At 39.2% G+C, this 23,195-nt stretch overlaps 1 protein-coding gene and 1 non-coding gene across 2 annotated transcripts; both read right to left on the bottom strand.

Annotated features, from left to right (window-relative positions):
• Positions 1-1,625: 1,625 nt before the first annotated feature.
• On the bottom strand, positions 1,626-1,732 carry LOC120279784. The gene has a single exon (XR_005542086.1). It is a non-coding gene; the product is annotated as a small nucleolar RNA R71 (small nucleolar RNA).
• A 17,255-nt stretch (positions 1,733-18,987) lies between these two features.
• Positions 18,988-19,452, bottom strand: LOC120278463 (secreted RxLR effector protein 161-like). The gene has a single exon (XM_039285256.1). It carries the CDS (start codon positions 19,450-19,452, stop codon positions 18,988-18,990), a length of 465 nt encoding a protein of 154 aa, XP_039141190.1.
• Between the last annotated feature and the right edge of the window lie 3,743 nt (positions 19,453-23,195).

Genomic DNA, 23,195 nt, shown 5'->3' with positions numbered 1-23,195 from the left:
ATTTCATTAAATTATATCTTGCTCTATGGAGAGCTAAACCCCTAATGGGTACATGGAGTTGTAAACCCTGTGATGATTTTGTTTCATTGATCTTTCATTATGTTTCTTTAATTGATGTTTTTAATAGAGTTCCAACCTTGAATGCTTGTTGAATTACTTTTCCCTTAGAGTGATACTAGGGTTGACAATCTATCTTGGTAATCCTAGTGGATAAGTGACACACCATGAGGGCTAGACAAAGTTAGGTTGGAGAGGGTTGAGAGGGTGAGTCGAGAGGTAGCGAAACGTCCTCTTTCCCTTCCGATGTGATTTATCCTACCTCCACATTCCAATAGTTCTTTACGGTTACAATAGAGTGAAGTGCTAAGAGACAAACTCCACTGGGGCATATTTGCGTGAGCAACAAAGTGAAGTGCTGCAGTAATCTTTAGTGCTGGGGCTTAATTATGACTAGGGATCTTTCACCTAGACCAAAGGGTTAGATCTATATAAGGAAATAGGGTTTATCACTTAGAATCCATAAATCTTCATGCAACCCCACACAGTGTGAGGTGTTGAGAGTATCCCTTTCCGCCGGGGCATAGTGTGAGGGTTAGTTACGGTTGACTTTAGGTTTAGGACCATGTGTCTTAAGATTTTCACGACTCATTAGACATCAGTTAGGAGACATAATGATTGGTCCTGCTCTTGAAACAATAGTCCTAGGGTGAGCTATGTCGGGGTGCCCCATTTTCTATCGATTACCTCTCCAGTTATTCTTTTACGTCTCTTTCTTCTTTACTTTATTTTCTATTTGTATTGATATTGTTCACACCACTCTTAAATCATCTTTACTATAGCTAAATAGCACTACTTGTGTTTCTTAGCACTATTCTCTGTTGATACGACTACCCACTCACTAGGGTACTTTATTACTTCGACAACCCATGCACTTGCGGTATACATTCGCAAGGGATGTGTCAAAGTTTTTGGCACCGTTTCTAGGGAATAAACATTTTGGAAGCATTTGTCACTTTGCTATTTTAGCTATTCATCACTTGTTCTATTTCACACTTTCTTATTATTCCATCGTTCTGATTTGTTTTCTTTCTTTGGTTGCAACTCCAGGTTATGACCCGAGGACACCCTTCAACATTGGTTGAAGGTGATCTAGACATTGGAAGGAAAATTCATAGAAAGGGAAAAAGAACATGTGCAAGAATAGTCAAATCAAGATAAGATAGAAGATGAAGGGTCTAGTATTAAGCTGAGACAGAATGAGCAGCAGAGGACACTCTCAGATTATACAGGACCCGCAGTTCTTGGCACGCAGCCTAGCAGCCACCAATTACAACTCAGAGTTTTGAGCTTAAGCCATGCTTCATCTAGATGTTACAGCCATTAGCACAATTTAATGGTTTGGCCGATGAGGATCCAAACAATTATATTGAGAACTTTTTTTAAGTGTGTGACATGCTCAAGATTAATGGTGTCACGGATGATGCTATCAAGTTGAGGGCCTGCCCATTTTTCTTGAAGGAAGAGCGAAGCAATGGCTACATTCATTACCTAGAGCAGCGATCACTATATGGGAGGAGATGGTAGAAGCTTTTCTTGGCCACTATTTCCCTCCCGGAATATCTGTTAAGCTCAGGAATGAGATATCTTCTTTTGTGCAAACAGAATTAGAGTCACTTTTTGAGACATGGGATAGGTTCAAGGAGCTTCTACGGAAATTTCATCAACATGGGCAACATAAGACTATGGCACCACCTAGTTTCCAACCACAACAACAAGCCCCGAACATGGAGAATAGAGTTTCAGGGTTGGAAAACCGGATGACCGACTTAGAGAAGGCTTTGACCAAGTTCATTCAATCGTCGGATACAAGATTTCAATCTGTTGAAGCCACACTTCGCAACCACACCACTTCATTGCACAACTTGGAGAACCAAATGGGACAAATTGTGAAGTCACTCTCAGAAAAACCTCAAGGGAGTTTGCCTAGCAACACGGAGACCAATCTAAGAGAGAATGTGAAGGCGATCACTTTGAGAAATGGTCATGAAGTTGAAACTAGGCTCCCTAGTGAGAAGACCAATATTGAGTTGCCCGAGGTCGTGGAGGTTGAGGAGAGAGTAAAAGATAAGGAGCTGGCACCCCCACCTTACAAGCCAAGAATCCATTACCCTTCAAGATTGAAAAATGACCAAAATGATGAGCAATACAAGAAGTTCTTGGGTTTATTCAAGCAGTTGCACATCAACATCCCATTTGTCGAGGCATTATTTCAAATGCCTCGATATGCAAAGTTTCTCAAGGACCTCTTGATCAACAAGAGGAAGTTGGAGGAGAGTACATCTTGATTTTAGATGTCTCTTGTTCGGCAGTGTTGCAAAATAGTATGCCAAACAAGAAAAAGGACCCTGGAAGCTTTATCATTCCATGCAACATTGGTAATTTGGGGGAAGAGAAGGTAAGGGGCTAGTATCAACATCATGCCTTACACATTCTTTCAGAAGCTAGGCTTGGGAGAGCCTAAGCCCACTCGGATGACACTCTAATTAGCCTATCAAATAGTTAGACATCCGAGGGGCATCACTGAAGACGTACTTGTGATTGACAAGTACATATTTCCTGTGGACTTTGTGGTGTTGAATGTTGATGAGGATGCCAAGGTTCCATTAATACTTGGGAGTCTGTTCTTGGGGACTTCCAAGGCTCTCATTGACATGGACGGTGGGGAGTTGACATTACAAGTTGGTGATGACAAGTTGACATACTGCCTCGCCGAAGTTATGTGATATTCTTTTGATTTTGATGATACATTTTGTTTTCTTGACACTACTGATGAGCTAATTGATGAATATGTGCAGGAAATGATGTGTCCGGACCTGTTTAAGGGCTTGCTAGATCAAAAGGTGGAGAATAAAGAAGTTTTGACACTTGGTCTAAGGGACAAGGTGCAACCTACCCTAGGGATCATGAAGAAGATGGTCCAAAAGATGAAAAGAGCAAAGAGACATCATAAGAAGTGCCCCAAGGCTAATGGGGATGTGAAAGCACGGAGTAAGGGTGACGTACCCTTGTGTGGTAACAAGCTCGACAACTCTTCCTCTACCTCGAAATAATTATGTGCATCGTGTTTTCAAGTTACAGGTAAGAGGGCAACCTTCACCTATGAACCCCTGTGAGGTAAGAAGAGGTACGTCAAGCTTAGTGATGTTAAACAAGCTCTTCTTGGGAGGCAAGACAAACATTTACTGTTCTTCTAGGTTTTAGTATTAGGTATGCATGAATAAGAGCTTTGGTATTGGTGTTTTGATTTTACATGCTATTGTTGTGTTTTCTCATGGATTGTTGGTGTTTTAGTGTGCTTAATTGTGATTGGTGAAGTTTCTTAGTTATATGAGCATGTTTTCCATGATTCTCTGGTCAGTTTTTTATAGTATATGTAGGCTCTGTATGTGTATGAGTGAGCAGAAATTTTTCTACAGAGTCTGTAATTTTTCTAAGTCATCCGAAGAAGACACACGGCCATGTGGAATTTCCACATGGGCGTGTGTTTCCGTTCAGAGCTCATCCCGAGAGGACATAGGGGCATGTGAGTGCCCCTGTGAACTGCCTTGTGACGGTCACATGCCGTGGGTAATTTTCACACGGCCGTGTATATCTCTGCAAAGTTCTCAGACTCCATCCCGAGAAGACACAGGGGTGTGTGAATGCCCTTGTGGATGACCCTCTGAACTACACACAGGCGTGGGTAATTTTCACACATCCGTGAGAAACTCTGCAGAGAGTTCTCCTCCATCTTGAGAGTACATAGGGGTGTGTGAGTGCCTTGTAAGTACCCCTGTGCGTATATTCACGCTGGTGTGGAATTTCCACAGGGGTGTGTAGAACCCTTAGCCATTTTCTTGGGAGGACAGAGAGGCCACAAGGGCGTGTGAGTGCCCTTGTGGATCGGGCACATAGGTGTGGGTAATTTCTACACGCCCGTGTGGATGCATTTAGAGCCACTAAGAGCCTATCCTGAGAGCACATAGGGGCGTGTGGCTATCCCTGTGAGCCATCCTGTGGAGTCACATACGCGTGGGTAATTTTCACACGCCAGTGTGAATGCACAGAACGCTAAGGGGCGCGACTTTTCTTTAAAATCTACTTGCACCTCTTCATTTTATAATTCCAAAATGCTCGAAAGACACTTCTCTTTACTCTCCCGACCTTCTACTGTCTATATATGGGTATCTTAGCGTGTTTTCTTGCCGTATTCAAGGTTTTTGCTTAAATTGATAAATGTTGCTTTGATTTCATGTTTAAATGGATGGTGCATGTTTTAGAGTGATTTTAGAATGGATTTGTGATGTATTTTTGGATTTTTTTTGCAACCTTGCCATGCGGTTTTCACGCCACTTAGATCCCCACGGGCGTGTGGAATTTCCACACGACTATGTGGATTTCTGCAGTATTGATCTCTTGAATTAATTTGATCAATTTCTCTTTAATTCTTGCAGATATAGCACCCAGGACCAAGACAGCAGCCGGCAATTATCCATATGAGCCCTCGCCTGAGCCTGAACACATGGAGTTTGCGATTCTTGAGCACCAGGCTCGGTTTGAGAGACTGTCGAAGCTCAAGTTCAGCTAATCTCGGTTCCCAGATGTGGGTGCACTTAGAGTGATTTAGTTGAGGGACGAGATGACCGACGGGGTTGAGGAGTTGTTGTTTGTGGGTAGCTGGAGGAGTTTATTATCGATTCGAGAGCCCGCTATTCGCATGTTGACTTTGGAGGTATTGGCGTCGTTCAAGTTTGATCGCTCCTATTCCAATTTCAATAGCATAAACGGCATCTAGTTCAGAGCCTTCGGACAATATCATAGTATGAGCGTCACACAGTTTTTAAGTACGATTGGGTCTTTATAATGGGGTGTTCATATGAGCAATTGCCTACGGATTATCCCTGCAGTTTGACACCATAGCATACCTACAACGTGTTATCTGGACAGGGGCAGTATGAGCCAGGAGTGTCGAAGGTGATATGTCTTTTCTAACCCGCTTATCGATATGTTCACACTGTCTTGAGCAGATCAGTGAATGACCGCGGTGACAGTACTGGAGTTTTGAGCATATAGGAGCTATTATACTTATAATTCATGGTACAAAGCGAGCCGTTAAATTTGGGACACATTCTGGCCAAGTATCTGCGACACCAGGGGCGGTGTGCAAGAGTCAGAATCTTCTTCTCAGGCCCGTACATCACCAGACTCATCATCGGGATGGGTTTACTAGACACTATTAGAGGGGTCGAGAAGACAATAGTGCCTCTCCCCTCGGCTTGGAGACCATGCGGTTGATGGGGATGACCCGCCGGTATAGGGACAGAGTTTATGTGATGATCATGTCCCCACCTGAGACAGCCGAGGGGGAGGGGGACACAGCAGGAGGGTCACAGCCTGTTCCCTAGCCACAATAGGAGCAGATAGAGACCAAGGCACCACCTGCAGCACAGGAGCCACCTCTAGTACACATGTTTTCTCCATCTTGAGCCAATGATCATTTTGAGAGGCTCGAAAGTACGATGGGGGTGTTACGGGCAGAGATAGCTGAGGTTCACGCTACATAGGCTGCGAACCATACATAGGTGATGGCTTATCTCGACACACTACAGCAGCTACTAGAGCGAGACGCAGCCTCTCCCTTTATCATGAGACCTAGAGCTCCACTGACTCCTCCGGTATCACCAACACCACTATCACCACCACTAGCATCAGTTGATCTAATAGCAACAGTAGAGCCGTTTGAGCAGGACACCAATGCTTGAGTCATTTTTATCTTTATTTGAGTTCTTATGTTTTTTGTATTTTATTTTTGCATTATTTTGGACTTGTACTACTCAGAAAGGATTCTGCTTCAGATTTTATCTTTTATTTTCAGTTTTTCGAGTTGTATTTCCTTTTCATATCTTTATAGACTCAAGTTTATTTTGTTTTTGTTGAGCTTCACTGAACCCCCTTGTGTATATTTACAGATGATCTTTTGAGTCTGGAATTTGAGGATTTGTCATGGGCACGGTCAATGTGACATTCACATGGCCGTGTGTGCTTCACAAACCATTGGAACTCAACTCTCAATGAATATAGCTCCATTAAATGTACTATCAGGAGTTTAGAGGAGTATTGTTTCAATTTCCCATCTCCATATATGTGTTTTGATTGCTTTATATTTTATTGTGCTTGCATGCGTACATTGAGAGCAATGTACATCTTAAGTGTGGGGGAGAGTTCACATTATACATGATCTATACTTATGCTTTCATGGTTCATGCTCATGTAGCCAATGGCTGTTCACCTTAGTTGCAATGTTTGTATTCTTAAGTTTAGGAAAATTTTTAACATTGAATGTTCTCATGCTCTAGTTTTACTTAAATTTTTAGGAATTTTTGCCCGATTGACACTTGTTGCACTACTCACTCATTAAACCTTGTGGAAACTTGAGTTCAATGTTCAAGGGACTAAATTAGTTTGTTTCTTGTTCTAATTTCGTCAAAAAAGGGTTTTGTTTGTGCATTAGGGGTGAAAAGAGCTACCACCTATGAAGTATGAAGCTAATCTCATAAGTCGGATACTAGTCATGCCCTAATGAGAGAAAGAGCTATCTCATAGGATGAGTGAAAGCTACCATCTCGGTAGAAAGAGCTACCACCTCGAAAGTGTGAAAGCCACCTTAGCAGCCGCTTAAGAAAGGGCTACCTTAGAGGATGTGTGAAGCTACTACCTTTTCTTTCCTTTTTGTAAATAAATAAGTCCCTCTTACTTAGAGCTTTGAGGATTATACGTTGGGTTGACTTGAGTGAGTTTATACACACTTACACGATATCAGGTTGTTGTCCTTTTTTATTCATGTTTTTAACTAGAGCATTGATTTTTCTTATTCGGTGTTGAAATTTTTCTTTACTTATAGAATGCTTCCTTTGCATGCTTTTGGTGAACCTAAGGTCAAGCACTTCCAATTTTCCTTCTTATATACTTTAATGTTTTATTTTTGCTTGAGGACAAGCAAAAGCTTAAGTGTGGGGGAGTTTGATAAGTGCTTGTGTATAAGTAATACAAAGTATTTCTTTCTTACATTGAGCATTACTTTTCTCAGATTTTATCACTTATTTTTGTGTATATGTGTTTGTTTGTGCATTTAGGGTTGTGGAGATAATTGTAGAAGAAAAGAACCAAAAGTAGATCGTGGATGCAATTTTTGATGAAGTTCTTGGATTGAACAAACATGAAGACACAAGTTGTGCTCAAAGACATTTGGGTGTGTGCCAACCTCCATTGTGTTCAAGAAAATATACAAATTGGAGGGGCACAAAGGCAGTCATACTCATTTGTTCCGACTTATGCAATACTAGCAAGATCTTCCTCAATGATATTTCATTGAAGAAGCAACACGATCTACCGCATGGATGTGTGCCCATTCATGTGGTCTCGTTGAAAAGTGTGGTTTCGGAAGTATTTTGGCGAAAAACTATAGCAGTTTACTGTAGTAAAGTACTATAGCAATTACTGTTCACAGCTCGCAAGAAATCGACTTCTGGAAATTCACACGGGCGTGTGGAAATTCATAGGGGTGGATGCTCGATTCAAGCTAGTATAAAAACCGCAATTTTAAATGTTTTAAGGAATCTTTTTCTCATCTTTTCCCCATCTTTGGAGGTGCTCGCGGCTAGGGTTTGGAGAGGCTTTGGCTAGGTCTTTGGAGTGGTTCTACGGCCTTCGACACCGCGCTCTTTCGGAAGATAGTTATTGGGGGAGCTTTTATCGCCATCGATTCTGCAAGGCTTGATGAGGGAACCCTTGGAAAAGATGAGGCAACTCTACAGAACCATAGATACAGACTACGAGGGGGTTTTACTTCTGGATTGCATGCTTTTATATTTGATTTCATTATTGATTGTATCTTGCTCCATGGAGAGCTAAACCCCAAATGGGTGCTTGGACTTGTAAACCCTATGATGATTTTGTTTCATTGATCTTTCATTATATTTCTTTAATTGATGTTTTTAATTGAGTTAAAACCTTGAATGCTTGTTGAATTGATTTTCCCATAGAGTGACACTAGGGTTGAGAAGCTATCTTGGTAATTCTTATGGATGAGTGACATATCATGAGAGTTAGATAAAGCTAAGTTGGAGAGGGTCGAGAGGGTGAGTCGAGAGGTAGCGGAACGTCCTCTTTCCCTTCCGATGTGATTTATCCTACCCCCACGTTTCAAGAGTTCTTTGTGGTCACAATAGAGTAAAGTGCTAAGAGACAAACTCCACTGGGGCTTAGTTGCACGAGCAATAGAGTGAAGTGTTGAAGTAATCCTTAGTGCTGGGGCTTAATTGTGACTAGGGGTCTTTCTCCTGGGCCAACGGATTAGATCTATATTAGGGAATAGGGTTTATTACTTGAAATCCCCAAATTTCATGCAATCCCACACAGTGTGAGGCGTCGAGAGTATTCCTTTTCGCCGGGGCATAGTGTGAGGGTTAGTCACGGTTAACCTTTGGTTTTGGCACCGTGTGTCTTAGGATTTTCATGACTCATTAGACATCAGTTAGGAGACATAATGATTGGTCTTGCACTTGAAACAATAGTCCTAGGGTGAGCAATGTCGGGGTTCCCCATTTTCTATCGATTGCCTCTCCTGTTATTCTATTGCGTCTCTTTCTTCTTTACTTTATTTCTATTTGTATTGATATTTTTCACCCCTCTTAAATCATCTTCACTATAGCTAAATAGCACTACTTGTGTTTCTGAGCACTATTCCTGTGGATACGACTACCCACTCATCGGGGTACTTTATTACTTCGACAACCAGTGCACTTGTAGTACGCACTCGCAAGGGGTATGTCAAGGTATTGTAACAAACACCATGTGCGCCAAGATAATGGAAGACTCTATAACAACCATGATATCTTTGATTATATAATCATATATCATTCATTAAACTGTTCATTCAGGCATCATAACAAACACAACGTGTGCGAGGATAATGGCCAAATCTGTAACAATCTTTCTAACAACATGGATATCTTTGATTACAGAATTATATCATTATTAAACTGGTCATTCTGGGCATTGTAACAAGAACCACTTGAGTGAGGATAGTGGCTAACTCTATTACAACCTTTCTAACAACTTGGAAATCTTTGATTACATAATCATATCTCATTTGCTAAACTTGTCATTTAGGGCACTATAACAAACACCACATGTACCAGGATAATGGCCGATTCTATAACAACATCTCTAATAACTTGGATATCTTTGATTACGAAATCATATCATTCATTAAAATGGTCATTTAGCGTATTGTAACAAAACACCACGTGTGTTAACATAATGGCGGACTCTATGACAACCTCTTTAATGACCTGGATATGTTTGATTATATAATCATATCATTCATTAAATTTTTCATTTAGGGTATTATAACAAACACCTTGTGTGCTAGGATAATGGCGTACTTTATAACAACCTCTTTAACAACATTAATATTTTTTGTTACATAATCATATGTCATTCATGAAACTGGTCATTCAGGGCATCATAACAAACACATGTGCTAGGATAATGGCTGACTCTATAACAACCTCTCTAGCAACATGGATATATTTGATTATGTAATTGTATCATTCATTAAACTGACTATTCAAGACATTGTAACAAACACTATATATGCCAAGATAATGGCTGAGTTTATAACAACCTTTTGAACAACATGGTAATTTTTTATTACATAATCATATCATTCATTAATCTAGTCATTCCGGGCATTTTAACAAACACCACATGTGACATGATAATGACAGACTATATAACAACCGCTTTAATAACTTGGATATCTTTGATTAAATAATCATATATCATTCATTAAACTTGTGATTTAGGCAATCGTAATACACAACACATGTGCTAAGATAATGACTAACTCTATAACAACCTGAATTTCTTTGATTAAATAATCATATATCATTCATTAGCAACCTTTCTAACAACATGGATATCTTTGATTATATAATCATATCATTCATTGAACTGGTCATTCAGGGCATTGTAACAAACACCACGTGTGCCAATATAATGGCTGACTCTATAACAATCTTTCTAACAACCTGGATGTCTTTGATCACATAATCATATCAATCATTAAACTGGTCATTCAAGTCACTGTAACAACACCACATGTTCGAGGATAGTGGTTGATTCTATAACAACCTAGATATCTTTGGTTAAATAATCATATCATTCATTAAACTAGTTATTCATGGTATTGTAATAAACACCACGTGTGCTCGTATAATAGATGACTATATAACAACCTCTCTAATAATTTAGATATCTTTGATTACATAATCATATCATTCATTAAACTGGTCATTCAGGGCATTGTAACAAACACCACATGTGTCAAGATAATGGATGATACTATAACAACCTCTTTAATAACATGGATATCTTTGATTACATAATCATATAATTCATTACTAATTCATTTTACCGATTATCTAGTTATCAATTATCTTGAGAATGGCTCACTCTCTTGGACACAAATGCAACTTTTGTAAATGTATTTGGACACCCTTATGATGTGTCCTGACTTTTTTTATTAAATGATGAACCTATTTAGTTGATTGAGTTTGAGGGTGGTTAGACAAGGAAATGTTACTATAGATGGGAAATTATGAGGCATGAAACCAACTTTGCTTTTTCAATTGACAGATGTGGTGTTTATTAACTTGATAATGGAATCTATAAATAATTATCTTAAAAATTAATAAATTTAGAAGGCCGGTTAACTAAAAGATGTTTTTAGTTCATTTGCTTTGAATAAAGCATATTTGAATATTACTATTTTATTTATTTTTATTTTTTATTAAATTTTTTCAACTGATCATCATTTCATATAGACCATCATATACCTATGTCTATGTGAATGGTAGGGCCTGGACAAGATGAATATGTTAAACAATAAACATTGAATGCTAATCTTAATCTCCAATTCTGTGTATATATGATGATCATGTGTTAATTCACATAAAATATTACATAAACATAAACTTAAGATTCTATAGAATTAATAAAATTTTAATTAAATAAGAAAAAAGATAAAAAAAAAAACGAAGCTTGAACAAGAGATAAAGAATGAGGGAGTGAAGCCAAGCTCATCTCAAGCACGGTTAAGATACACATTTGAGCATGCCCCCCAAAGATTGTTAGTCTCTAATTAATTATAATGAAAATTTTAAAATATATAATTAATACTAATAAAGTCAATAAACAAATGGAATTGTCAGTTGAAGGTCCATAGTGTGTTTTTAAGAGTTATTCGATGGCTAAAGAAATATATCAAATCTGTTCTTTATGCATAAGAGATGAAAGGTTTACAATTTTTATATTTTTATTTTTTAGTATTATTATTTGATAGGATAGACAAGTCATCTCACATATACACTCCAAATCCTTAATCATGCTTTGAAAGGGAGTCGAATTGTCGCCCTTCCCTATGAGAGTTATTTCTACTCCTACTCGTATTGCAACAATAGTTAAAAAAAACTTTAATTATATTCAAACTTATTTAGCAAAGTGCTACAACAAAATCTCAAGAACTTCAATTTGGCACACGCCTAAGCCCTACCATAGTTTAGCTATAATAGGAATTCAATCATGAAATTTTTTTAATTAGATGTATAAACTTCATGATCTATGAGAAAATTTGGGAAATGATTTGAAATGTAATTGGCCAAAACTAATATGGTTTAATGATTTCTGCTTTCTCTCTTCAAAACCTCGTTAAAAGATTAATTGGTCTTTTTAAACATAATTTCAATCACGATGTAAGGATGAATTGCGTCAACTTAAAGAATTCAATCAGATATAATGTCTAAGATAAATTTTGGATAAACTCATACTTTTAAGATATATATATATATATATATATATATAAGCAACTCAGAGCTGGCCCTAGGCATAGGAGATCAAGGCCTATGCCTAGGGCCCCATGATTTCGGAGGCCCCATAATTCATATATATTTTTTTAAAAAGTTATATTTGATATTTTCATTTAGTATTATCATATCCATATAATTATCTTGAAAATTTAAATTATTTTTCAACTATTAAATGTGTGACAAATTTGGCCTGAGCCCCTAATTTTTTAGGGCCTCACAATTTATTTTTTTTAAATTATATTTTAAAATTTGTATTTATTATCATCCTATAATCCTATCCATATAATTACCTTGAAAATTTTAATTATTTTTAAACTATAACACTAATAATAGGCCTTGCAAATCTCTAGGGCCTCACAATTTATGTTTTCTTTTTTAAAAAATTTATACTTAAACATTTCATTTACTATCATATGATCCTATCCACATAATTATAATTTAAAAAAATTTAATTATTTTTTTAAACTTTAAAATTTATCTTATTTAATTTTTTGATTTATGATAATATTATTTTTTATTTTTATTATATAATTTATTATATAATAAAAATACTAAAAAAACATTTATTATGATTTTTCCTAGCCCCATTTTCTCTAAGACTTGCCTTGTCTGCACCCATTGTAGGGGAAGATTTCTCTCTATATTTTTTAATTCCTGTAATTATTTAAAAACGATCTTTATATTATTTAGTTGTGAATAATAGCTTTTTTTCAAGGGGAACTCAAAAAGAAATTTTTGGATGCTTTTCTAGGCCATAGTCACTCTCACGGTATACTTCAAAATTAAGATATATACAGAGAGTTCTTAGGACATTGCTATTATTCTGTTTTGTAAACATATATTAATTAAGATGATTTTGACTCCAAAGGGCAGGAAGTTTGCATCAACAATTTGGGAAAACAAATTTTTAAATCTCTTTAACGCTATGATAGTCTCTGATACAATTATTTTTTTTAAATACGAAAAGTGCATATATTATTAGGGGCGTGCAATGAGAGTCCCTTTGTGCACTCTCATTTATCCAATTCAGAAATTAGATTATATGTCTGTTTTCACAACCGAGGAACTTTGGCACCACTGCCATTATATGCATTTTGAACTCTAACAATGAAGATTATGCAAACTTTATCTAGTGGGGTGATACCTCTAGACCAAAATCCCTCTAGTTATATGGTACATAATATCTCTAATTACATCTAATGTTTTTTTATTCCATTATTTGAGATTATAATTTTTACTATTCCCACAAACTTCATGAAAGGCTAGTGATTTATCTATCTCAATTTATCAACATGGAATATTAGGTTGATGTCCATAGTTGAGATTAAAATTTTTTTTTTAAAGATAAACAATAACTTATTTTTTTTTAAAAAAAAAAAACAAAGGTGCTTAATTTTTTTTCAAGAGAAAATTTCGTTTATACACACACACACACCCACAATATTGAACTATTTTTGCTCCATTTAAGGCTCAATCTCAGTCGTTTAATTTGAACAATACTCAACGGCTCATCTAAAAGCCGGTGGCTCTACCAACGAGTTTAATCCTCACCGTCCATCAAACAATCAAAAGATCAGATGGCTCAGAACTGATCAAAGCTCCCAAACCACCGAAACCATATACCCTATCACCAGCACGACGGCCAAAGACCCTGCCAATGATGTCACTCCGGCAGCTATATCGCCGGAGCTGTGCACTTCTCTGTGACGGCGATCTCCTCTAGTCCGTCCACGCGGAGCTTGATTACGAACTCTCATCTCCTCCTTCCTCTCCATCCTAGATAACTTCCTGTAACCCAAATCCCTCACTGAAACCCTAGCGTTTTATTCTTTGAATTTCCCCACATAGTGTTGAAGTGGGTGGAATGGTGGGCGGGTTCTGTTAGGATCGAGAGACAGGATGAGCAACACACACTCTGCTTCTCAGGAATTCTATAACTAGGAGTATGGACAGATAACAAACACACCAGAATTTCACTCAATTCTCACAAAGTATAATCACTTCAATGTTATACAATAAGAGCAAAGTAAAAGAGAAAGAAGACAGGAGATTTCTCACACTGAATAACTTGCTTATTTCATACAATCAAACACCAGGCATTTAAACAAACACCTAGCAGACCAACCTTCATGGTTGTACAGTACATACATAGAGAACTTTCAACTTAAATAAATATTACAAACAAACATAGTAAAAAGGGTAAATTTAAGTATCCCCAGGTGCAGCACAAACACCTGCATCTTGCTAAACAACTTTCTATCCTATCTTGACTTGAGTCCCAAGATGAGAAGCACTAATGATGAATTTCTGGAGAATCCCTGGAGCTGCAGCAATGTGAGCATCTTGTGTTATGTTCTGATCAATATCTTCAACATACACCACTTGATCAGATAACTCACCAACTCATAATTTCTCTGTGAGCAAATTAAACTTCATTCTAGGCAAGGCCTTTGTAAACACATATGCCAGCTGTTCTTTAGTGCCACAATGCTTCACATTAATTAAACCATCCTTTATAAGATCTCGAATAAATGAAATCGCGTATCAATATGTTTCGTTCGCCCATGATGTGTAGGATTCCTGGCAATAGACAGTGCTGATGAATTGTCACAGAGAATAACATTTGAATCCTCCTGCTTCTCATTTAGATCTTCTAGCAGCCGACGAAGCCAAACAACCTCACATGCAGCAGCTGTCAATGATATATACTCTGCTTCAGTGTTTGACAGAGCAGTGATCGACTGCTTCTTCGAACACCAAGCTATAACACTGGAACCTAGTGAAAATACCCACCCTATGGTGCTTTTCCGGTCATCTTGAGATCCTCCCCAGTCACTGTCAGAATAGTCCATCAATTTGAAATTTTCTCCCTTCTTATAATGAATCCCATAACCGATCGTTCCACTAATATAACGAAGGATTCGTTTTACTGCTCCTAAGTGATGCACACTCGGTGAATGCATGAACCAAGAGACCATTGAAACAACAAACATAATATCGGGTTGAGTATGAGTGAGGTAGAGCAGAGCACCAACCAATTTCCTGTATCTCTGTGGATCTATTTTTCCGAGAACTGTCCTAAAGATGGAGTTTTTCATTTGAATTCATTGGGGTATCAATATTCTTGTAATTTTGCATCCCAGATCTGAGCAAGAGATCCCGCTGCATACTTCTGTTGTGACACGAAGACATATCCTATCCTCTGTATCACCTCCAGCCCGAGAAAGAACCTCATCGGCCCCATATCAGTCATTTCAAAAGTCTTCATCATATTCTCTTTGAACTCAATCAAAGACTCCGTTTGAAGACCCCATGTATAAAATATCATCAACGTACAAGCAAAGTAAGATAACATCAAAATTACCTTGCATCTTGGAGTATACAGTGGGTTTATTACTACTTCGAGTGAAACCCAATTGAGAGAAGTGAGTGTCTATACGACTATACCAAGCTCTGGGTGCTTGACGTAGACCGTATAGAGCTTTATGGAGACGATACACCTCTTTCTCCTTCTTATTGACAACGGACTGCTCTGGTTGTAGGACATACACTTCTTCCATGAGATCTCCATTCAGAAATGTGGATTTTACATCCAATTGATAGATTCTCCATTCTTTTTGTGCACTAATGGATAAGAACAATCGAACGGTCTCCATTCGAGTGACTGGAGAAAAAACCTCTTCAAAATCAATCCCTTCACGCTACGAGTAGCCCTTAGCCATAATACGAGCTTTCTTTCTTAGTAGAATACCATATGGATTAAGTTTAGACATGAAAATACACCTCAAGCCTATTGCTTTCTTTCCTTCTGGAAGAGCAGTCAGCTGCCAAGTTTGATTCTTTGTTATAGCATTCATCTCTTCCTTCATGGCCGCAATCCAGTCCTCACCCCTCGCTGCTTCTTCATAAGATGAAGGATCCCCTGCTAAAAGAGCGAGAGAGCAAGAGTTATAGAGATCAGTGAGATTTCTATACCTCGTCGGAGCACCACCATCTTCTCCAGCCACTGATTCTTCTTCTTCTAAACCAGGAGAGACCTTTAGATGTGAATCAGACCGTACATCAGTTTGATCGAACGATAGAAATATCTCCATTTCTCTGTTAAGAAAGGTCACACCCTCCTCACGTGCTGGTCTATAGTTTGAGGCATCCGAGTCAGCATCACCTGACCAATGCTAGCCCTTCTCTTCAAAAAAGTGAATATCCCTACTGACGTGTACGCGCTTTGAATATGGTAACATGATCCTATAGGCCTTCGAGCGATCGCAGTAGCCAATCAACACACCGGGTCGTGACTTGGCGTCGAACTTGGACCGCTGCATCGGGTAAATGTGCATGTAGACGAAGCAACCAAATACCCTGAAATGGTCAACAGAGGGCTTTTCTCCGGTCAAAGCTTCAAACGGAGTTAGGAGCTTCACGGCCGATGTTGTACATCGATTGAGAATATACACCATAGTCGCCACATCCTCTGCCCATTACTCCGATGGCATCTTCCTCTCTTTTAGCATGGTACGGGCCATCTCTGTCACTGTTTTGTTCTTGCGTTCGGCGACGCCATTTTGCTGAGGGGTCTGTGGAGCTGACAACTGATAACGTACTCCGACGAGTTTGCCGAAAGCTTCAAATTCATTTGATGTAAACTCACCTCTGCAATCAGTGCGCAAAACCTTTACTGGGTATGAGAATTGCTTCTCCACCAGAAGCTTGAATTGTTTGAAGAGTTGAAAGGTCTCTGATTTCTGGTGCATAAAGTACACCCAGCTGAACCTTGAGTAATCGTCAGTTTATAGGAGAAAATAAGAATTACCTCCGATGGATGTTGCTTTGGTTGGGCCAACAAGGTTGCCATTAATCAGCTCTAATGGTGCTGATGCACGCTTCGCTTGGCCTTTGGGAAACACAGTTCGGGCCTGCTTCCCCTGTGAGCATGCTTCACATGGGTGTATACTTGTAATGTTCAGCAACCCAAGCACCAGGCCTTGTTATTATATTTGTTTTAAATTCTTCACATTTATGTACCCATATCTCTTATGCCAGAGATTTGAGACTTCATCTTCTCCTTGTTCTAAGTTCGCAAAATCAACATCATTAGCTTCTAAAGGAAAGAGCCTGTTAGAAGTCATGCCAACCTAAGCAATTTTTGCTTTGGTTTCAGTCTCCTTGATGTTGCAAACTCCTTTGGTAAACTCAATGTCAAACCCAGTATCCATCATTTGGCTGACACTCAATAGATTGTGAGTTAAGTTTGGTACAAACTGGACATTGTTCAAAATTCTAATCTTACCTCTGCTTGAACAGAGTGTCACATTGTCTATGCCTTCAACTTTGAGTGCCTTTCCATTCCCAACTCTGATAGAGTGACTTGGTGTGGAGGCCATACTCTGGAACAAGCCTTTCTCTCCTGACATGTGGTTGGAACAACCACTGTCAATAAGCCACAGTCCTCCACTTTGTTTTGGTTCTTCACTGATTAACATAGAGGCCATTTCTTCTTCTTGCTTTGACTTTTCTTCTTTCACAACATTTTCTTCTTTTTTACATACAAAGCATTGTATCCCCTTATGGGATTTGCTAGATTCTGCAGAGTGACCGAGTTCCATGTGAGCTGAGTCACTGCTTCTGCTCGCCCGTGTCCTCTTCCTCTGGGAGTGAAGCCTCGGCCTCTACCTCTCCCTCTGTTTGGATGCTCTGTAGAGTGAGTATTTCCTCTGCCCACATACAATGCTTTCTCTCCTTCATGATGGTTTCCTTCAATATTTAGTATAGTTTCATGGTTTTTCAGTGAGCCACTCAATTGCTTAACTGATATTGTATTCAGATCCTTTGCTTCAATAATTGAGTGAACAGCCTGTGACAATCTGGGAGTCAGACTTCTAAGTATTTTAGATACAACCGGCTTTTGAGGGAGATCTTGCTTCAGGACTCTGATCTGATAGATGATGTCTAACACCCTGCTCACAAAATCCTGCACAGTTTCACCTTGCTTTATTTTGACAGCATCAAACTCCCTTTGAAGAGCATGAAATTGAATGTTGGAGTTGTCTGAGTCTCCCTGGAACTCAGTTTTAATAATGTCCCACGCCTCCTTAGCTGTCTTGGCTTCAGAAATCCTCACCAATATCCTTGGATCAAGTTCACACTAAATTAGATACATGGCTTTAGCATCTTTCTTGAGGCTTTCATTGATTCTAGTAGCATCTCCTTCTTCACTAAACCCCTTCTCCACCAATTTCCATAGATCTTTTGATCTAAACTTGGTCTTCATCATCAATGCCCAAAGGTTGTGGTTCTCACCTTTGAAATAGGGAACATTAGCATCCTTTCCTGAAGAGGAGCTTGACATCTTCGCCTAGATTCAATGACAAGTCTTTGATACCACTGTTAGGATCGAGAGACAGGATGAGCAACACACACACTCTGCTTCTCAGGAATTCTGTAACTAGGAGTATGGACAAATAACAATCACACCAGAATTTCACTCAATTCTCACAAAGTATAATCACTTCAATGTTATACAATAAGAGCAAAGTAAAAGAGAAAGAAGACAGGAGATTTCTCACACTGAATAACTTGCTTATTTCATACAATCAAACACCAGGCATTTAAACAAACACCTAGCAGACCAACCTTCATGGTTGTACAGTACATACATAGAGAACTTTCAACTTAAATAAATATTACAAACAAACATAGTAAAAAGGGTAAATTTAAGTATCCCCAGGTGCAGCACAAACACCTGCATCTTGCTAAACAACTTTCTATCCTATCTTGACTTGAGTCCCAAGATGAGAAGCACTAATGATGAATTTCTGGAGAATCCCTGGAGCTGCAGCAATGTGAGCATCTTGTGTTATGTTCTGATCAATATCTTCAACATACACCACTTGATCAGATAACTCACCAACTCATAATTTCTCTGTGAGCAAATTAAACTTCATTCTGGGCAAGGCCTTTGTAAACACATATGCCAGCTGTTCTTTAGTGCCACAATGCTTCACATTAATTAAACCATCCTTTATAAGATCTCGAATAAATGAAATCGCGTATCAATATGTTTCGTTCGCCCATGATGTGTAGGATTCCTGGCAATAGACAGTGCTGATGAATTGTCACAGAGAATAACATTTGAATCCTCCTGCTTCTCATTTAGATCTTCTAGCAGCCGACGAAGCCAAACAACCTCACATGCAGCAGCTGTCAATGATATATACTCTGCTTCAGTGTTTGACAGAGCAGTGATCGACTGCTTCTTCGAACACCAAGCTATAACACTGGAACCTAGTGAAAATACCCACCCTATGGTGCTTTTCCGGTCATCTTGAGATCCTCCCCAGTCACTGTCAGAATAGTCCATCAATTTGAAATTTTCTCCCTTCTTATAATGAATCCCATAACCGATCGTTCCACTAATATAACGAAGGATTCGTTTTACTGCTCCTAAGTGATGCACACTCGGTGAATGCATGAACCAAGAGACCATTGAAACAACAAACATAATATCGGGTTGAGTATGAGTGAGGTAGAGCAGAGCACCAACCAATTTCCTGTATCTCTGTGGATCTATTTTCCAGAAACTGTCCTAAAGATGGAGTTTTTCATTTGAATTCATTGGGGTATCAATATTCTTGTAATTTTGCATCCCAGATCTGAGCAAGAGATCCGCTGCATACTTCTGTTGTGACACGAAGACATATCCTATCCTCTGTATCACCTCCAGCCCGAGAAAGAACCTCATCGGCCCCATATCAGTCATTTCAAAAGTCTTCATCATATTCTCTTTGAACTCAATCAAAGACTCCGTTGAAGACCCCATGTATAAAATATCATCAACGTACAAGCAAAGTAAGATAACATCAAAATTACCTTGCATCTTGGAGTATACAGTGGGTTTATTACTACTTCGAGTGAAACCCAATTGAGAGAAGTGAGTGTCTATACGACTATACCAAGCTCTGGGTGCTTGACGTAGACCGTATAGAGCTTTATGGAGACGATACACCTCTTTCTCCTTCTTATTGACAACGGACTGCTCTGGTTGTAGGACATACACTTCTTCCATGAGATCTCCATTCAGAAATGTGGATTTTACATCCAATTGATAGATTCTCCATTCTTTTTGTGCACTAATGGATAAGAACAATCGAACGGTCTCCATTCGAGTGACTGGAGAAAAAACCTCTTCAAAATCAATCCCTTCACGCTACGAGTAGCCCTTAGCCACAATACGAGCTTTCTTTCTTAGTAGAATACCATATGGATTAAGTTTAGACATGAAAATACACCTCAAGCCTATTGCTTTCTTTCCTTCTGGAAGAGCAGTCAGCTGCCAAGTTTGATTCTTTGTTATAGCATTCATCTCTTCCTTCATGGCCGCAATCCAGTCCTCACCCCTCGCTGCTTCTTCATAAGATGAAGGATCCCCTGCTAAAAGAGCGAGAGAGCAAGAGTTATAGAGATCAGTGAGATTTCTATACCTCGTCGGAGCACCACCATCTTCTCCAGCCACTGATTCTTCTTCTTCTAAACCAGGAGAGACCTTTAGATGTGAATCAGACCGTACATCAGTTTGATCGAACGATAGAAATATCTCCATTTCTCTGTTAAGAAAGGTCACACCCTCCTCACGTGCTGGTCTATAGTTTGAGGCATCCGAGTCAGCATCACCTGACCAATGCTAGCCCTTCTCTTCAAAAAAGTGAATATCCCTACTGACGTGTACGCGCTTTGAATATGGTAACATGATCCTATAGGCCTTCGAGCGATCGCAGTAGCCAATCAACACACCGGGTCGTGACTTGGCGTCGAACTTGGACCGCTGCATCGGGTAAATGTGCATGTAGACGAAGCAACCAAATACCCTGAAATGGTCAACAGAGGGCTTTTCTCCGGTCAAAGCTTCAAACGGAGTTAGGAGCTTCACGGCCGATGTTGTACATCGATTGAGAATATACACCATAGTCGCCACATCCTCTGCCCATTACTCCGATGGCATCTTCCTCTCTTTTAGCATGGTACGGGCCATCTCTGTCACTGTTTTGTTCTTGCGTTCGGCGACGCCATTTTGCTGAGGGGTCTGTGGAGCTGACAACGATAACGTACTCCGACGAGTTTGCCGAAAGCTTCAAATTCATTTGATGTAAACTCACCTCTGCAATCAGTGCGCAAAACCTTTACTGGGTATGAGAATTGCTTCTCCACCAGAAGCTTGAATTGTTTGAAGAGTTGAAAGGTCTCTGATTTCTGGTGCATAAAGTACACCCAGCTGAACCTTGAGTAATCGTCAGTTTATAGGAGAAAATAAGAATTACCTCCGATGGATGTTGCTTTGGTTGGGCCAACAAGGTTGCCATTAATCAGCTCTAATGGTGCTGATGCACGCTTCGCTTGGCCTTTGGGAAACACAGTTCGGGCCTGCTTCCCCTGTGAGCATGCTTCACATGGGTGTATACTTGTAATGTTCAGCAACCCAAGCACCAGGCCTTGTTATTATATTTGTTTTAAATTCTTCACATTTATGTACCCATATCTCTTATGCCAGAGATTTGAGACTTCATCTTCTCCTTGTTCTAAGTTCGCAAAATCAACATCATTAGCTTCTAAAGGAAAGAGCCTGTTAGAAGTCATGCCAACCTAAGCAATTTTTGCTTTGGTTCAGTCTCCTTGATGTTGCAAACTCCTTTGGTAAACTCAATGTCAAACCCAGTATCCATCATTTGGCTGACACTCAATAGATTGTGAGTTAAGTTTGGTACAAACTGGACATTGTTCAAAATTCTAATCTTACCTCTGCTTGAACAGAGTGTCACATTGTCTATGCCTTCAACTTTGAGTGCCTTTCCATTCCCAACTCTGATAGAGTGACTTGGTGTGGAGGCCATACTCTGGAACAAGCCTTTCTCTCCTGACATGTGGTTGGAACAACCACTGTCAATAAGCCACAGTCCTCCACTTTGTTTTGGTTCTTCACTGATTAACATAGAGGCCATTTCTTCTTCTTGCTTTGACTTTTCTTCTTTCACAACATTTTCTTCTTTTTTACATACAAAGCATTGTATCCCCTTATGGGATTTGCTAGATTCTGCAGAGTGACCGAGTTCCATGTGAGCTGAGTCACTGCTTCTGCTCGCCCGTGTCCTCTTCCTCTGGGAGTGAAGCCTCGGCCTCTACCTCTCCCTCTGTTTGGATGCTCTGTAGAGTGAGTATTTCCTCTGCCCACATACAATGCTTTCTCTCCTTCATGATGGTTTCCTTCAATATTTAGTATAGTTTCATGGTTTTTCAGTGAGCCACTCAATTGCTTAACTGATATTGTATTCAGATCCTTTGCTTCAATAATTGAGTGAACAGCCTGTGACAATCTGGGAGTCAGACTTCTAAGTATTTTAGATACAACCGGCTTTTGAGGGAGATCTTGCTTCAGGACTCTGATCTGATAGATGATGTCTAACACCCTGCTCACAAAATCCTGCACAGTTTCACCTTGCTTTATTTTGACAGCATCAAACTCCCTTTGAAGAGCATGAAATTGAATGTTGGAGTTGTCTGAGTCTCCCTGGAACTCAGTTTTAATAATGTCCCACGCCTCCTTAGCTGTCTTGGCTTCAAGAAATCCTCACCAATATCCTTGGATCAAGTTCACACTAAATTAGATACATGGCTTTAGCATCTTTCTTGAGGCTTTCATTGATTCTAGTAGCATCTCCTTCTTCACTAAACCCCTTCTCCACCAATTTCCATAGATCTTTTGATCTAAACTTGGTCTTCATCATCAATGCCCAAAGGTTGTGGTTCTCACCTTTGAAATAGGGAACATTAGCATCCTTTCCTGAAGAGGAGCTTGACATCTTCGCCTAGATTCAATGACAAGTCTTTGATACCACTGTTAGGATCGAGAGACAGGATGAGCAACACACACACTCTGCTTCTCAGGAATTCTGTAACTAGGAGTATGGACAAATAACAATCACACCAGAATTTCACTCAATTCTCACAAAGTATAATCACTTCAATGTTATACAACAAGAGCAAACTAAAAGAGAAAGAAGACAGGAGATTTCTCACACTGAATAACTTGTTTATTTCATTCAATCAAACACCAGGCATTTAAACAAACACCTAGCAGACCAACCTTCATGGTTGTACAGTACATGCATAGAGAACATTCAACTTAAACAAATATTACAAACAAACACAGTAAAAAGGGTAAATTCAAGCATCCCCAGG

This window comes from Dioscorea cayenensis, chromosome 16, assembly GCF_009730915.1.
Source record: "Dioscorea cayenensis subsp. rotundata cultivar TDr96_F1 chromosome 16, TDr96_F1_v2_PseudoChromosome.rev07_lg8_w22 25.fasta, whole genome shotgun sequence".
In the NCBI taxonomy this organism is placed as follows: domain Eukaryota; kingdom Viridiplantae; phylum Streptophyta; class Magnoliopsida; order Dioscoreales; family Dioscoreaceae; genus Dioscorea; species Dioscorea cayenensis.
The sequence above is the reverse complement of the archived record's forward strand: the minus strand, read 5'-3'. Positions and strand labels throughout refer to the sequence as shown.